Source organism: Strongylocentrotus purpuratus, unplaced genomic scaffold (assembly GCF_000002235.5).
Source record: "Strongylocentrotus purpuratus isolate Spur 01 unplaced genomic scaffold, Spur_5.0 spur5_scaffold_20, whole genome shotgun sequence".
NCBI lineage: Eukaryota > Metazoa > Echinodermata > Echinoidea > Camarodonta > Strongylocentrotidae > Strongylocentrotus > Strongylocentrotus purpuratus.
This window is the reverse complement of record NW_022145606.1, coordinates 51,891,968-51,910,301: the sequence shown is the minus strand read 5'-3', so window position 1 is coordinate 51,910,301 and position 18,334 is coordinate 51,891,968. Positions and strand designations below refer to the sequence as shown.

The 18,334-nt window shown below is 37.8% G+C and overlaps 1 protein-coding gene across 1 annotated transcript; it reads right to left on the bottom strand.

The window, feature by feature from the left end:
* Positions 1-825: 825 nt before the first annotated feature.
* LOC115927783 lies at positions 826-4,829 on the bottom strand. The gene is made up of 3 exons (XM_030994062.1): positions 4,517-4,829; positions 3,868-3,987; positions 826-2,459 (listed from the first exon to the last, which is right to left on the bottom strand). Exons 1-3 carry the CDS (start codon positions 4,785-4,787, stop codon positions 826-828), a joined length of 2,025 nt encoding a protein of 674 aa, XP_030849922.1. The 5' UTR covers positions 4,788-4,829.
* Positions 4,830-18,334: the final 13,505 nt, after the last annotated feature.

The following is an 18,334-nucleotide window of genomic DNA, read 5'->3' as shown; positions in this document are numbered from 1 at the left end:
TGATAATTTCTTATGTATTTCATTGTTTTTGTTGTTTTATTTCATTTCTTAATACAATTCAACTATTTTGACTCCAAAACAACCACCTTAACTTTAAACAAGACCTAATAACCCATATTTTGATCTGTTTTTAGGAAAAATGACTGTTCCATATGTTTTGTACACAAATCACGCGATTTTCGGGCTGACATGCAAAGACAAAAGGTCACGTGACCTTCTAACCGTAGGTCCGATTTTCAAAAAAAAATCTTTTAAAAGTTGCGCAAGACTCGAAAGAAAAAAGTCAGCGAGCTGCGGGGCGCCATCCATACGCGTTCCCGAGCAATCGGAAAAATCGTGGAGGGGGGGGGCATAATGCCCCCCCTCCCCCGGCCTTATTAGGGTTAAAGCGAACGAGATTGCAGCCTGACCCTATCTGGAAATATTAATCGCTAAAGTAATGAAAGCTCCCTTCCCTACTCCATACATTCAGAAGTTAAAGATGTATTTTCTTCCATGTTAAATATAATGTTCCCTTGTTTTACATAATTATGCTACTTGCTTTTAATGACTGAGTCTCATAATTTTCCCTATATGAATAGGCCCAGGACCTAGTATTTGTTTGCATTATTTTTCTCGTTTTTGGAATGCAGTACCTTGATCAAGGCCGTAATTGGGCAAAGATAGAATAATTACGATAATGAATCATACGTCTTGATCATTTTATCATGTATTATTATTTATGAAGATGCCGTCAATTAATCAATAATCTATTAAAACAATCTTACCCCTTTGACTTATAGTTATAGCGGAGGGATGGAAACTTAATCAATCTTTATGAAACTATTATTGTAAACACATTTTGTCAAATGAAAATGTGCATACCTGAAGCTTAAGTTGCTTTGGAAGATTTTGCATCCCAACGACGGTGTAGACAGTCGGTGACTTTAGAACAATACTCTCTGCATTCACACATCTTTGAACCAACGAAGACACATTTTGTTGAGTACCCTTGGTCTCTGATGAGCAGTCAAGGAGAATGCGATATCGCTCGCTCTCATCCAAAAAGCGGTTGGAAAGGAGCGCCTCCATTATTCGTATGCAAAGGTTGTTATCTGTGCCAGCTGCAAATCGGATGAGATTCTCATAGTCACCGATGTTTGCTTTGATGTTTCGCAGCAGTCTGTCCAACTTAGAAATCTTCAGTCGTAACATATATTTCTTTGTTTTAGCAGCAAGGTATTTCCCAGCAGAGTGTTCCTGAACGAGTTTATGATAAAACTCAATGGTCGTGGATGTGGCCTTGTGGGATCGTTGGAGCCTTGTCTTTGGAATCGTCGTCTTGGATAATATCCCAAGCTCACATGCCCTATCAAGGATAGCGGGAACTCTTCGGAAATTATGGGGCGTAAAAACTATTTTTTTAGAGTCATCGAGTAGACCAGCTAAAGCAACCTTACCCAGCTTACAAATTATTTCGATTAGTTCTTCTTCTGTTATGTTGTATGTTGATGTTGCTCGGGCATTGGCATGGTGCATCAGAAAATCATTCACGCTGTCTAATAATTCTGTTTGAGTTGCAATTTCAGTGTTCAAACTCCCCTCGCTCCATAGGTGACACACCATGAGACAAAATAAAGGTGTTTTAACAAGTTCATTAATCAGTGGTTGGTCATCAAGGTAAACCTTCAGACCATGTCCATGTCCACCACAAGGATTCGAAGTCGAAGCAAAGAACTTGTCGATGTACTCTCGTGAGCTCTCTTGCGAGAATCCTTCGATCCACATCTTTGTGTATACCCTTGGAAGTTCCGCTTGATTGAAGAAGTTCTCTAGGTGAGGGCGCGTTGTTACAAGGACTCTACACTCTGGAAATTCCTCCCAGCGGATGACACTGACAATGTTGCTCCCTAAGCTCCGGTTTGAAGAAGAAATACCGGCATACTCATCTAGCCCGTCTAGTATGATGTGACAGATTCCCTGATTCTCTCTAATGAAACTCTCTAGACCCTCTGGTGTGAGATCATTAACATCACTCAAAAGCTGGGATTTGATAGCTTCTCCGATCGATGTAAGCTGACTTGTGTTTCGGAATTTCACAACAAACAGAAGTGGCAGTAGTTCTAATGCTGACCCCTTTTCCCTGTGAACCCAGTCGTAAGCCATCTTAGCGACAGCCGTGGTCTTTCCTCTTCCAGCGGGGGCCGAAATGAGGATTCGAGCTGGCAGTTCTCCGTTTACTTTCGTTGAAAATATTTCAGCAACAGAACCCTGGAGTATTTCCTTCTTTTTCGTGTCTTGTCCACGAGCGTCCTTCTGCACCATCGTGACAACCGTATGCATATCGTTGAACTCAGCATAATCAGTTTGATCCCACGGTTTCATTTGAATTTTGCACAATTGATTTCGGTACTTATTCTCCAACTTTTCGCGACATCGCTGAACAGTCAATGATGCCGAGATCTTCTTACTGTAGATATCTGAAAGATACAAGCATATACGGCAAAATGTCTTATTGCACTCCCGCAATCTCAGCCCCTTCCCTTTCTGACCCAGTCGGGTTCCGTAAGTAATTGTTTCATGTTCGAATACATCAATTTTCATTGTTCCGACATTTGTATTCCTTCCCCATACAGTAAAGGGCTGGAAACACGCTTAAAGGAAAAATCCAACATTAATGGCAAATTGCTCTGACATGAAGCAGACAAAAATAGAGAACCAGTCTGGCGAAAGTTGTCCTCTTCCCCATAGATTAAAGTGCTGGAAACACATAGGAAAAATCCATCATTAATGGCAAATCGCTCTGACATGAAACAGAAAGAAAATAGAGAACCAGTCTGGTGAAAGTTTAAACAAAATCGAACAAACAATAATAGCGTTTTAAGTTGTTTAAAGTTGCAATCGCTATACGTAAATGACGCAAGGGAATGTCTAATTGGCCAAAACGGTAATGTTACTGTGATGTATGGTGGCGGATATCTGTAGCGTTTGTTCCAACACACAGAATGACTAAAATGTCAATTTGTCGAAATGTGTTATTCAGAAGGATATTCCATTTTAAAAGAACACATAATATAAAATTATATGCTATCCATGCAATATTGTGATTAGTGCCCCGAGGGAAAAGGTGCTTTTGAGAAAAACATAATTAATGTTATTTTTTTTACACGACAAACGGGAGAGTTGTCCGTAACTACGTCACAATTCACTGACCAATTTGCCGATATGAGCTTCGCAAATATATGTATATATAGTGAGGACATAATTCAAAAATTCTTAATTTGTTATGTTATTGGTTCGATGTACAACTTTCGCTATTCAGTTTCTCTTATTTTATTCCGCTTTCACACAAATTTACTCATTGCAAAGGGTTAATCGCCCTTAGACAGGGAATTTCTCTTCAAATCGATATGAAAATCAAAGAAAGTTAAGACCCTTTTGAACTTGATTTTTCTTACATATATATTCAACAAATTGTTGGTTTAAACAAAATATATTTACAAGTATTTAATTTGTACTGAAGCCGAGACGTATTATTGATAGAAAGATTAAAGCCGATGAACAAATATTAGTACATAAACGGAAAGCAGACACGGCTTTTCCCGGAGTCAAATTATGATCAGATGAACACAGTAAATAGCATCATTTTATTATCTACCCGCCCCAATGCGCTGCAAGAGACTCCTCTAAATAGAGACGACAGAGCTACAGACAGGGAATGAATGAACTTGAAATCAGAGACGTTCCTCTCCTTTACCAACCTCATAGTATAAGAAAGAAAAGTTCGAGAATTGACAGAAGTATACGAATTATATAAAGGGAAGAGGAATACAGAACCAGAAGCGAGAAAAACAAGTTGAATACAAACTGATAGACTATGTATGTTACCTTCTTGATTCGTGTTTACTGAGTCCGATCTGTCTGATTTGTTGATAAACTCATTTCTAGTGTCGTGAACAGCGCCCTCTCCGGCTACCAATCCCGTGGCGGCTACCACTCTACGGGAAGCTGTGAAAAGTAGACCACGTATTGCTTTATCATGTTATAATTTGTCTTTGTTATGATCTATTTACATATGCATTTTTCAATATGCCTTTCCAATTCATGAAACAAACTAGACAAATATACACATAGTCAGGTTAAAGTGTTAAACAGATTCAGACATGTTGCCATGTCAGATTCTTCGATAGCTCTTCATGGACTGCAACCAAAGTCAAAATTAGAATTCTAAGAGGATCGAGTCCTTAATTTTGTTCCGAATTATCCTATTTTTGTGTTGCTCAACCTGCTAACAATAGAAAACAAGGACATTTTGGTTGTGTAAACCGCACACAAAATTAAAGCTTAAAGGTGTACCAAACATTGAAGCATGTTAAAAACATAATTATCTAACTTTATATTTATGTTTAAATCACAGTGTTGTGATTAGTTCAAGTTTGCATTATAGCAAAATGACCATGGTAAAATGTACGGGTTATTTCATTAATCTCTATAATTAAAAAAGAAGAAGATCCTATTAAGAATGACTTAATATTACCATTTGAATAATGTTTATCCACAATGGAACAGAGTCCACCGACCTCTGCTCCGTCCAGGGCATCTTCGAGTTGTTTCCTGGTGACACCGTTCATCTTTAGATCCCACTGAGATAGTAGGTCTCTTAGAGCCACGTTGGAATTCTCTTTAAACCTCGTCAGCATGTTCTGAGCTTCATTGTAGCTAAAGCCCATTTGATTGCAAAAGGTTGTATACTTTCCAGCTGGAAATTCTTTTGAGAGTTCGTCAAACAGAGCATCCTTGTCTGCCATGATTATTCATAAGATGTGTTGCGATTTAATACAGAAAACGAAACCCTGTGAAAGAAAGAAAGAAAACAAAATCATGAAGTAAATGTGCGGAAAACAATGAAGAACATACTCATTTCAAATTAGAAATTGCCACAGGTTCTGGCCCGATTATGTGGTTATTGATTTCTCGAGTAACTCGTGTACGAATGGCAAATGAATTAACATGTTGTGATAATAAAAACATGCGTTATAATAATAATGTATTACTCATGCCCTCCCAATGCGCTTTACAATATAAATTTATAATCAATGAAAACACCTATACAAAGATAAGTCATTAGCGCTCTCTTAAAATACTTGTACATCTGCCATGGAGCGTTGCGATACTGGCAGCAATAATGAATTCACAATGTAGAATCACTGAATTAATTATGAAGGTCTTTATAAAGAACAGACCCAGCATTTGTTTACGTGTTCAATCACATGAAACCTTTGCTTAGAGGCCATGATAATAAATAATAACATTCCATGTTTAGTGGATTGGTTACCTTTTTGAATAGGTGACCCAATTACCCAATTAACATCGAACTCTAACAGGCTTTTGTCTTTACAGGTACTGTGTCCCATTTGCAGGCCACACAAATGAAAAGGTTAAAATCCACCTGCATTTGAAAGATAATAATAATTTAAAACTCCCTCAAAATGAAAGGGCTTGAAAATGTATTTGTGTGGAAATATAGCGACCGTTGGTTGCCGAGTCGACTTAAGTGATTGCACTCATTTTAGTAAATATTCTGATTTTCAGACCCTTGTACCGAATGGTCGTACGTTTTGTGCTGCGCAAAGATTCAATCAGTTTATTTTTAGGCGGTTCTAGGACACCTACCCCCGGGACATCCACCCCTACCCGGATAACCACCCCCAGTCAACCTCCCCCTAGGACAACTACCCCCTAGGACATCCTCCTCCTAGGACAACTAATCCCCGGAAAACTACCCCCGGACAACTACCCCCAGACAACTACCCCCTACGACAACCATCCTCTAGGACAACTATCCTAGGGTTAGTTGTCCTAGGGGTGTCCGGATACGATTTTTCGCCATTACAAGAAGTGGGTTATTGATGTAGACAAATGCTCACGTACCCTTTACAGCTCATGTACAGTTATGTATGTTATTACCAAAGAAAAAAAAAGAAGTCAATCGGTCACATAATAGTGTCTGACAGTGAAACCTAGCAAGTTAGCGGATTTCCTTCCATAATCTGAATACTAGGACACTGCTAAACGTTTAACCCTTTGACTACTGAATTCTCTCATTTCCCATAGGCTTAATACAGGTTCCAGTAAGCAATGGGTTACATATTCAAAGTTCTATAGAATTTGATGTTGGCTGCAAATGGGACATGGTACCTTTAATACTGTTATAATGACTGCCTACGATAGTGCATCAAAGATTCTTGAAAAACTTCCTCCTGAAAATTAACTCAAGGGCAACTTCCCTCTGGGCAACTTGGATAATTACCCTCGTCGAATTAACCTAAAGAAAGCTACCCCGGTACGACCCCCATTTTTCTACGAGTCTGGATGGGAACAAAGAGGGAGAGGGAGGGGGGGGGGGGGGTCTGCAGCTTTTTATAATTATTGAATCACCAAAAGTCGGGCAACCACTACCCCGTAATTTGATAGTCAGGTCCCCCATAGTCGGGTAGCGAGGTGATCGACTGATATGTTTAGTATATTTAGTATATTTCTATGAAAAAGGTTCATGTATTAAACTATACTTGTATTTAGACATGTCAGGTAAGCCATGACTCATGATTATATTGTGAAAGTACATGTATATGCTTTCTCCCCGATTTATTATCACCGGTCAAATACATGTTCCCTGTTTGACTAACCCTAGGACAACTAGTATACTCTAAGACAACCGACATAAATAAAATCACCTCAATATTCAGGATATGTATTACCCTGATTTCTATTCCTCTCAGACAACTACTCCTCTCGTAGGAAATTTACAGCACGGACAACATTTACCAAATATGCAAGCAAAAGTCGGGAAAGATGCAAATAAGTGTACTTAAAAAAAAAAAAAAGTTATGAAACATATTATATTGTCAAAACGCTCAACCCCGATGAATAATACTTGGATTACGGGGACCTCACGGAGAGAACATTATTTATACTGTTGAGACTACCGTGTGTACACAAAACGTTTTTTCATAATCGTTATGTACGTTTCATAGGTTTTGATTTAATGTTTGTTCATTCCAAATTGATCAACATACCTACATTTACAATCTTATTACTTTAAAAGAATGATAATGATATTGTATATCAGCTGTATATATACACGATAATAGCTCGAGTTCAGCAGCCAGTCACGGGACACTATACAAGGGAAAATGCAACAGGGGACGACAAAGAAAAAGATGGAGAGATGAGCTGCAACAGTACTGGGGAAAGGTTAATTGGCACCAACAAGCACTAAACAGAGTCATTTAGAGAAAGCATGCTGAGGCCTTAATCGACAATGGCTGAACAAGACAAAAATATATACCGAAAAGGGCGTCATCTTCAGATATAGCTTGTAGTGAAGTCCTCTATAAAATCGAAAGAATAATACATTCAAAATACGGCGAAACATATTAAGGACAGGAGAGACAGAAAGAAATAGAGAGAGAAAGAGAGAGAGAGAGAGAGAGAAAGAGGGGGGGGGGGGGAGGGGTTGGCCCGGGGTTCATATTCAGTTTCCCTGGCATTCAAATTATTCCACCTGGTACTGATGAATGTATCTGTCATGCAATTGCTATGTATGTGACAGTATATTAAAATAATACCACAGCGTCATATATTGTCATACATATATTCAATAGCATTGTAGAAGAAGAAGGAGAATCGTGAAATATTCACTTCTCCATCTATTTATCTCTCTGCTAAATCCACCAAACAGTGGAATCAACCGACATGAATCAACTGTAAAACGAATTATTGTGAGTCCTGAAAGAGTAAATTGTCACGTCATGGTTGTATTAAAGAGTAGCAATAGCGGTTTATTGTTGCCAATATTCAGCAACAATTAGTGCTTATATTGCTTTTCTTTAAGCTTTACATGATATATTAAACTATATCAAACTATAAGCGACATAAACTAAATTGTCTTCAAAACATACATATCAATTAGAATGCAAACGACATAACAATGATCATGTACACAGGTGACGTCACGCTATGATAGAGGTGACGTCACATGTAACATATCAATTAGAATGCAAACGACATAACAATGATCATGTACACAAGTGACGTCACGCTATGATAGAGGTGACGTCACATTTAACATATCAATTAGAATGCAAACGACATAACAATGATCATGTACACAGGTGACGTCACGCTATGATAGAGTTGACGTCACATGTAACATATCAATTAGAATGCAAACGACATAACAATGATCATGTACACAGGTGACGTCACGTTATGATAGAGGTGACGTAACATATCAATTAGTATTTGTCTCGTATAAATCCTCCAGTTGCAACTAACCAAGCGAAACTCAGGTACATGTAAACAACTTATACCTAAAGATATTTATTTATGACATATTGCCCATTTAAGATAATGTATTTAATATATAAAAAATGATTAAAATCGAAACGCTAGTCCAGGCGGAAAATAATTGGATTGCAAAACCCTCACTTAGTTCAACAATGATACTTTGGACGCTACCATCTGTAAACCAAACATGATTTCATAATCATTATGTACACGCATATCATCTCATTCCATCATAACTATGGTAAATCATGCGCTACAAGAGGTCAGCAAATTAAAAAAAAATGTTAACGCCACACTGCACTACTTATAGCTACTTGCGCCCTCTATATAGCAAACCATGCCTAATCGGTGACCATTGGTCCACCACGGACCCCTTTTTCTTAAGTTAATTGAGAGTTGATTTGTTGAGATAACCACCTGACAGTGACCATGCAGGGAGGTCTAATCCCTCCTGGCCAGACTAGTGCAGATAGGCTTGAAAGGGTATATATACGAAGTATCTACATGTACTTCATCATACTTGTTTCAATTTTTGTAAAGGGGGTGGCAAAAGGACACGTGTATTTCTCCAATTCTATTGCGAGATAGAGAAAGATAAAGAAAAAGAGGGCGGGGGAGGGAGGTATGGCCCGGGATTCAAATTCATTTTTTTTCTTCAAATTGTTCAACTTTGTACTGATAAATGTATCTGCCTTGTGGCGGTACACAAAACGTACAACAATGTCGTTCATTGTCATAACAGAATTCAAATAACATTGTAGAAGAAGAATACTAATAGTGAGAATATTCGCTTCTCCCTCTCTTTTCTTTCTCTCTGTGCTAAATCCTCCGAAGAGTGGAACCCAGGGGATTATGATGGTACAAACGTTCATGTTATAAATTATACATGATCGAATCTCGGTTTGTTTGACTTTCGACTCAATCTCTTTCTCCCTCATTCTACTGATCTAATTTTCCTTTTCTAGAGCTTTTGCAATCATTTATTCTCCTTTTTTGTTTTCTTTTATCTTTCTTTCTTTTGCCTTCCACTATTTTCCTCAATTTTTTTCTCTTTTTTAATTTACCCCCCCCCTCAATTCTTAGCTACATATTTGTCTATTTTATTGATTTCGAAGCATACTTTGTCAATGTTATATAGCACAACAGCATCTGAGGAACTATCACTTCAACAAGCTCTGCTTCAAGTTAGTTCCTCTTTTCTCGTGCTTTCTCCATTATATTTATCGTATTATTGCATATTTTGTTGTGAAAGAAATATTCTTGTATTATGTTTTGCATGAGAAATAAAATCATTTGTATCAGAATCAGAATCTCGTTTTCATCATCATTATGGTAAATCATGCATTATCAAGAGATCAGCCGAATAAAAACCTAGGAAAAGGTAGCTAAAAGAAGTATTTTTTCATTATCCTTGTTTTCAGGTTTTAAAAGAACAAAACGATTTAATATTGTAAGACCTACTATCTGGAATTAACTAGATAAAGTTTGTCGTTAACCAGTAGCGTAGCTTCAAAGTTCAAAGGGAGGTATACTAGCAAAAGGGTTCGTGTATTCATCAAATTGTATTGCGAGAGAAATAGAGGGGTGGGAGGGTTGGTCCGGGGCTCAAATTCTATTTTCTTTCAAATTATACAACCTGGTACTAATGAATTTATCTGGCATGTGATTGCCATGTGACGGTACGTACAAATAGACCACGGTGTCGTTTATTGTCATGAAAATGTTTTTCAAATAGCATTGAAGAGACGGTGAACAAAAAAGAATAATAATACAATGTGGGTAATCGTGAGAATATTCTTCTTTCTCTCTCTGCTAAATCCCTCAAACAGTAAAATCAACAGAGCGGAATCGCCTGCGACACGAATTCTTATGAGTCAATACTAAAAGAGTGAATTATATGGTGGCCCTGAAGGGACATCGCGAATAGACTAAATCGTAAAAAATATGCGATAAAATTCACGATATCGTCAATTTTATCGCATATTTTTCACGAAGAAATTCACGAAATTGACGATATCGTGAACTTTATCGTGAACTTTTCACGATGAAATTGACGATATCGTGAATTTTATCGTGAAAAGTTCACGATATAAAGTTCACGATATCGTCAATTTTATCGTGTACTCTATCGTGTATTCTATCGTGTACTCTCCTGACGGGCGCTTCGTAAACAAAACCAGCCATAGCTGGGGGAGACAGAGGGAAGGAAAAAAGGGAAAGGGAAAGAGAAGATAAAAGGAAAGAAAGAATAATAAGAAGAAAAGAGGGAAACGGGGGGGGGGGGGCGAAGGCCTCCTCCTCACTCCCCCCCCCCCCCCCCCCTCCCCGCCAAAAAATAAATCAGAGAGAGAGAGAGAAGGGAAAGGGAAAGGGAAAGAGAAGATAAAAGGAAAGAAAGAAGAGGAAGAAGAAGAAAAGAGGAAAACGGGGGAAGGGCGAAGGACTCTTGCCCCCCTCCCCCCCCCCCCCCCCGCCAAAAAATAAACCAGAGAGAGAGAGAGAAGGGAAAGGGAAAGAGAAGATAAAAGGAAAGAAAGAAGATGAAGAAGAAGAAAAGAGGGAAACGGGGGCAAAGGGCTTTTGCCTCGTCCCCCCGCCCCCCGCCAAAAAATAAATAAGAGAGAGAGAGAGAGAGAAGGAAAGGGAAAGAGAAGAAAGAAAGAGAAAAACGAAAAAGAGGGAGAATAGGAAAGAAAGGAAAAGAAAGAAAAGAAAGGAGGCAAGAGCCCTTTGCCCCTGTTTCCCTCTTTTCTTATTCTTTTTCCTCTTCTTTCTTTCCTTTTATATTTTCTTTCCCTCTCCCTTCTCTTTCCCTTTATGGCGGGAGGGGGGAGGGGGAGGTAAGAGCCTTTCGCCCTTCCCCCGTTTCCCTCTTTCCGTTTTCTTCTTCTTTCTTTCCTTTTATATTTTCTTTCCCTTTCCCTTTCCCTTCTCTCTATCTCTCTCTCTCTCTCCTATTTATTTGTTGGCGCGGGAGGGGGGGGGGGGGGGGGGAGGAGGCAAGAGCCCCTCTTTTCTTCTTATTCTTCTTCCTTTCCTTTTTTATTCTCTTTCCCTTTCCCTTCTCTCTCTCTCTCTTATTTATTTTTTGGGCGGGGGGATGCAAGAGCCCTTCGCCCCCGTTTCCCTCCTTTCTTCTTCTTCCTCTTCTTTCTTTCCTTTTATCTTCTCTTTCCCTTTCCCTTTCCCTTCTCTCTCTATCTCTTATTTATTTTTTTGGCGGGGGGTGGGGAGGGAGGAGGCAAGAGCCCTTTGCCCTTCCCCCGTTTCCCTCTTTCCTTCTTATTCCTCTTCTTTCTTTCCTTTTATATTTTCTTTCCCTTTCCCTTCTCTCTTTTATTTATTTTTGGTGGGGGGGGGGGAGAGGAGGCAAGAGCCCTTCGCCCTTCCCCTGTTTCCCTCTTATTCCTCTTCTTTCTTTCCCTTTCCCTTCTCTCTCTCTCTCTCTCTCTCTTATTTATTTTTTTTGGCGGGGGGGGGGGGGAGGTAAGAGCCTTTCGCCCTTCCCCCGTTTCCCTCTTTCCTTCTTCCTCTTCTTTCTTTCCTTTTATATTTTCTTTCCCTTTCCCTTTCCCTTCTCTCTCTCCTTATTTATTTTTGGCGGGGGGGGGGGGGGGAGTGAGGAGGAGGCAAGAGCCCTTCGCCCCCCCCCCCCGTTTCCCTCTTTTCTTCTTATTATTCTTTCTTTCCTTTTATCTTCTCTTTCCCTTTCCCTTTTTTCCTTCTCTCTGTCTCCCCCAGCTATGGCTGGTTTTGTTTACGAAGCGCCCGTCAGGAGAGTACACGATAGAGTACACGATAGAGTACACGATAAAATTGACGATATCGTGAACTTTATATCGTGAACTTTTCACGATAAAATTCACGATATCGTCATTTTCATCGTGAAAAGTTCACGATATCGTCAATTTCGTGAATTTCTTCGTGAAAAATATGCGATAAAATTGACGATATCGTGAATTTTATCGCATATTTTTCACGATTTAGTCTATTCGCGATGTCCCTTCAGGGCCACCATAGAATTACCACGTCATGAAAGGTACTATGTCCCATTTGCAGGCCCCAAAATATGAAAATATTAATGTCTTCAAGTGGAAAAATAACGACTATTAGTTGTCGAATCGACTTAGAAGCTATAGAGCCAGTAATTAATAGTCTGATTTTTCAGACCATTGTACCGAATGGTCATACGTTTTATGCTGCGCAAAGATTCAATCAGTTTAATTTTGGCCATTACAAGAAGTGGGTTATTGATGTAGACAAATGCTCATGTACTCTTTACAGCTCATTTTATGTATGTTATTACCACCACAAAAAAAAAGCCAGTCAGTCACTCAATAGTGTCTGACAGTGAAGTCTAGCACGTAAACAGGTTTCCTTGCATTATTTGAATATTAGGACACTGCTAACGTTTAAATTTCACAGATAGGACATACATGTACATGACATATTCATAATTCCTGCAAAGTTCTACATAATTTGAGGTTGGCTGCAAAAGGGACATAGTACCTTTAAAGAGTAGCAATGTGAAACGAATGTTGCTAAGATTCAGCAACCTTGCCAGTTTATAATGACCAGTTAAATACATTTTTCAGGGGAAATTAAATGACGGGAGCACTATCTTCAATGTTATCACGGCTACAAGCCTATTTAGTATCAAGTAGAAAAAAACTTTACTTGTAACTTCAACTGCAGTTATTGGCTTCCATAATGTATAGATATTGCTCTATATTCTGCTCCAAATAATCACTATATGTTATCTCTTCATTATATAGCTATATTAGTTTCCTTCATCATCCTTTAGATGCTGCCTATACGTATCGGCTTGCATGGTGATGCAGATAAACAGTAGGCTTGTGGTTGCACCATGTGAGAGACGGGGTTGATTTGGGAGTCCTGAAAAGAACTCTCGGTAAGCTTTCTTTCTTGAGCCTGTGTAGTCCTGTACAGGACTGTTCCTCCCCCCCCCCCGTTTTTTAAATTATTATTTTGTTGAATGTAATAATTACTTTCTGGAATAAGCTAGATAATGTTGTTAATTAGTGGCGTAGGGGGAGGGGGGAGGGGGCAAGATGGCAAGTACATGTTTCCAACCGTAATTAAATAGACGATGGAAATCCTGACCCAACCCAAATTATCTAAGCAAATATCCAGAAGCTCATGGAATGTAAATGGACTTGATGAAAGACTGAACGGAACAAGATATTGTGAACTGAATGTTCCTATATCTGGTGAGAAACTCATCACAGATATTGTATTTCTCATATAAGTGAGAGTGTATTGAAACTGTAGTGGATATATCTGACTGAAGCTCAGTCATACATTTGTTCGGCTTTATAAATGTCTAATATATACATTCCACCCGTCAATTCATCACACACATTGTGAACAGGAATAAATATAGAGATATTTGGAAACCTCGAAAGAAAAAATTAATACGGAACACAAAAGGAACGGTTATTATTATGGGATACCTCAATGCCCATATTAATCAAGATGAATGTAACTACATCAGACTCGATTCATTTGATCCATTAGTACACTCTCTACCTAGTGCTTACATTTCAGACACAACCCCCTCAACGTTGAAACTTGTCGATACAGCTAGTCACTACTAATTACAGAAAACAAAAATGTGGATCTCTTCGCATAACTGCTCAACTCTAAAGTTTATTCGGTCAGACAATGGAAACAACAACTCTCTATAATACAAGAGGTGTCTCATGCGATTATTTATGTGTATGTAGTGCCTCACTAGTAAATAAAGCTATAGCTATATAATTGTGATAGTTCTGCCCTCAGTTATCAAATCATTGCCAAGTAACTTTAACCCTTTCAAACATTTGTATTCGCCTATGACGATATGGAATTACATGACGCACATCTATGTAAATTGAGCCGAACAATTGAAGGTCAATTCTTAACAAAATTAAACATACTAAAATGTTGAACAAATCAATTTAGATATGTCAACAATCTTATTAAATGATAACAAAAGAAGAATTAACAAAACAGTCGACACCTTTCAATACTCAAACCTTGGAGGTCGCTGCTGGCGTTTTCGTAAACCAAAAGACGAGAGTTAAAGTGCGGGTTCAAAGAAAATCACAAATATGGCAAATAGCGTATTACTAGAAACTGGTAAGCTAACATATGGCCATCATGCAAGTTTTAGGTCAACTACATATCGGGTGGTTTATAAAAATACAAATAAAACAACCTCCATAGCATCTAGGATATGCGAGAGATTCGCCGGAAAAATAACGATGTTTTAATGCCGTCACAATATGAACCAACCCTGCCCAAGCAGACGACATCCCATATAGAATGAACATAATTGCAATGCTTTTATTTCTCAAATTATAATGAGTTTAGTGTATATAAATGTGATGGACTTTTACACCATTTTAAAAGGGATATGACCCCCATTCTGATAACTAAATTCTTTTGTTTGTAAATACACAGGATAGGGGTTAATGAACAATCAAAGAAACCACACTTGAAATTAAAAAACCTCCGGAATGACAGAATGGACGTCATTTGTTCCCTCTTGAAACGCCGAACATGCCGCGGTTCATGCAGCTGAAAATACAATGGCGTCATATTTTGTTTACAAGCGACGGATTCCTTTTTTTTTATCCTTGCATTTTTCATCAAAATAATACCATGCACGGGGTTTAGAGTGAGGCAATAGATTGAACATTTCGCCTGAGGGTATTGAAGTAAGAGAAATAACTGAAGAAAAGATGACAAAACAGGCACTGAAATTGTGTGAGATGTCATGGGACATCGTCTGCTTGTGCACATCATGTTTAACGTGTGACGTCATATCTCTGCTGCGACCCGGGAGCTTTTTCAGGTGCTATGTCGGGGCTGTATCTAAGCGTTTTGTAATTGCTAATAACCATTACTTCGAATGTTTCCAAGCATTCGCTTTTGATTACCTTGGCCAATCAAAGTGTCACCTTTGCAATAATGACATTAAAGTTAGTTTTTTAAATCAATGATCTTCTCTTTAAGCTCAAGAAAAAAGGACAACACCATTGTTTTATTCGATGTATAGATTCCAACTACAACTGATAAAAAAAAACTATGTAAAGATCTGAAAAAAACACTGTGGAATAACGTATTATGGTTAAAAGGTTCATATGAACAGAAACTCCTTTAGAGAATAACAGGCAATAATCACAGAGCGTACAACAAACATGTGCTTGGTAAATTACTCTCGCTAGATAACAGAGACTATTTTGGAGACTTGTGGACAGAATGACAGAAAAATAAATAAATAATGTGTCCATATATATTTTATAACAGCGAAAGAATGGTACGATCACCTCAAAAAGCTAATGAACAAAGATTACAAACTTAAATTTTATAATGAAAAACGACTCTAAACAAACAACCTTTAATACACAAAACTTAATTCTACTATCACAGTCAAAGAAGTTTTAGATGCAATTAAAACTCTCAAAAGAAGGAAATCAGGCGATATTGATAATTTATTAAATGAAATATTTGTACGTGTGCTTTGTGGACTTCTGCAAAGCGTATGAGTTTTTGAACAGAGACGCTCTTTTCTTCAAACAAAAAATACAAACAATATAACCAGTCCATTCTACATTATCATCAAAAATATGTATGCAGATGCACGACTCTCTGTTTAACTGCAAAACAAAATAACCCAATCTTTCCCCACTTCGATAGGCGTAAAACAAAGTTGTGCATTAAGCCCAACACTTTTTTCTTTATAATGAAATTATATTATAGATTAATTGTCACCCAGTTACATTACATCCGGGAGAAGAAAAAAAAAGTATTTTGTATCTGAAACGGGGTTAAACAGCATTAAACCGCTTTAATATTAAATACATTAAAAACGGAAAATAAAAATAAAATTTGTTTAATAAGGCAGGAAGAATGTTGAATAAAAAGGTGTTTTTATTTAATAACACCGCTAAGAAACAAGTAAGGAAAACAAATATTTAGGAAATATCTTCAAAGCATCAGGAACATTGATAAACGCCATACAAAACCTAATGAACAAAGCCCAAAACGGCTATGTTTAGCCAATGAAACATTCTCCCTTAAAGATACTATGTCCCTTTTGCAGCCAACATCAAATTCTGTAGAACTTTGCAGGAATTATGAATATGTTATGTATGTCCTATCTGTGAAATTTAAACTTGACCAATGTCCTAATATTCAAATTATGCAAGGAAACCCGTTTACTTGCTAGACTTCACTATCAGACACTAATTAGTGACTGACTGGCTTTTTTCATCTTCGGTAATAACATACATAAAATGAGCTGTAAAGGGTACATGAGCATTTGTCTACATCAATAACCCACTTTTTGTAGTGGCCAAAATTAAACTGATTGAATCTTTGCGCAGCATAAAACGTACGACCATTCGGTACAATAGTCTGAAAAATCAGACTATTACTTACTGGCTCTATAGCTCCTAAGTCGATTCGACAACTAAAAGTCGTTATTTTCCCACTTAATGACATTTTCAAGCCCCCCGTTTTTTAGGGAAGTTCTAAATTAGTATTGTTTTTCAAATGCCGTTGGAATTTCATCTTTTCATTTGCTGGGCCTGCAAATGGGACATATTACCTTTAAGACCAAATATCCTTAATACCATAATTACAACTTTACGATAACTGTATAAAACCAATTCTTCTTTATAATTCTGAAATATGGGCGCTCGAATACTTGATAAATGATACGAAAGAATCAGAAAAATGCCACAAAATTCTTCACCCCATATCCCGACAATTAGTTTGTGTAAAGCTCTCATTGGTACCAACAGATCAACAATGAATAGCGCCATCCTAGCGCAAAACGGACGAATTTGAATTCATTGCAAGAGAGAGAGAGAGAGAGAGAGAGAGAAGGGAGGGAGGGGGGGGGGGTATGGCCCGGGGTTAAGATTCAGCTATCTGTCATATTATTAAGCCTTGTATTGGTGATTTTTATCTGCCATGTGACAACCATGGGACGGTTTATTATGAGTAGTACCGCAATGTTTATTGTCATCAAAATATTCAAATAGCCTTGTATAAAGACGATGAACAAATAAGGAAATAAAAAACACACCGTCGTGCACTTTGAACAGTGGAATCAACCAAGCGGACTCAACTGTGAAATGAATTATTATGAGACATACCTGAAATAGTAAATTGCCACGTCATGGTTTTATTAAATGGTGAACGATTGCTGCTAAAATTCAGCAAGGAATGTTGCTGAGATTGCTTTACCTTAATGTAAACATTTTATTTGTACATGTTATTCATTCTGTACCAAATAACCAAATACATTATGGGAAAGATGAAAATTAGGGTATACTTGAAGACAATAATTCATAAAATATAGTTAAAAGATTGGGTAACTTTGTTTCAGATTCTGAAACCAAATTCTGGATTTAGCTCATGCTGCAATGAAAATTATAAACCTTTAGGTCAGTCAGGAACCCCATGACTATTACAAACCAAACGCATGTCTGATTATCAAGATATTTATGATTGGAAATAGAAATCAAATTTCGGGTTTTTCTAACGGTTTTCCTAACACTACAGTCCATTGGGGAAAACGAGTATGGTAAAACCGGTCACTTAAACAGATTTGTTTCTTTTTTGAGGCACTTCATGATTATTTTAAGCTCATTTCGTTTAGGGCTGCAATATTAAACCATATCAAAGACACAAATGACACGTAGGGCCCTGCATCTCAGATTTAACATGGTTAAACGATGCATTTAAGAGATTTAATACAAAAACCTAAACAAATAAACCTGAGGGATAATAATATCATTGTAGGGCCCTGACGGAGAGAACTATAATACTCTTGACGCTACCGTATGTATATAAACCAACGTTTTTCATCATCATTATGTACATTGAACATATCTCGTTTTCCTCATCAATATTGTAAATTGACCAGCAAATTACAAACCTGGAAAAAAGGAAGCTACAAGAAGTATTTTTTTTCTTCATCCTAGTTTCC

Excerpts from the sequence above, each read along its gene's own strand:
- LOC115927783 (XM_030994062.1), bottom strand. The coding sequence starts at position 4,787 with ATGGCAGACAAGGATGCTCTGTTTGACGAACTCTCAAAAGAATTTCCA. Across the intron at positions 3,988-4,516 it reads GGATAAACATTATTCAAATG|CTTCCCGTAGAGTGGTAGCC; the intron begins GTAATATTAAGT and ends TACTTTTCACAG. Across the intron at positions 2,460-3,867 it reads AGTAAACACGAATCAAGAAG|ATATCTACAGTAAGAAGATC; the intron begins GTAACATACATA and ends TGTATCTTTCAG.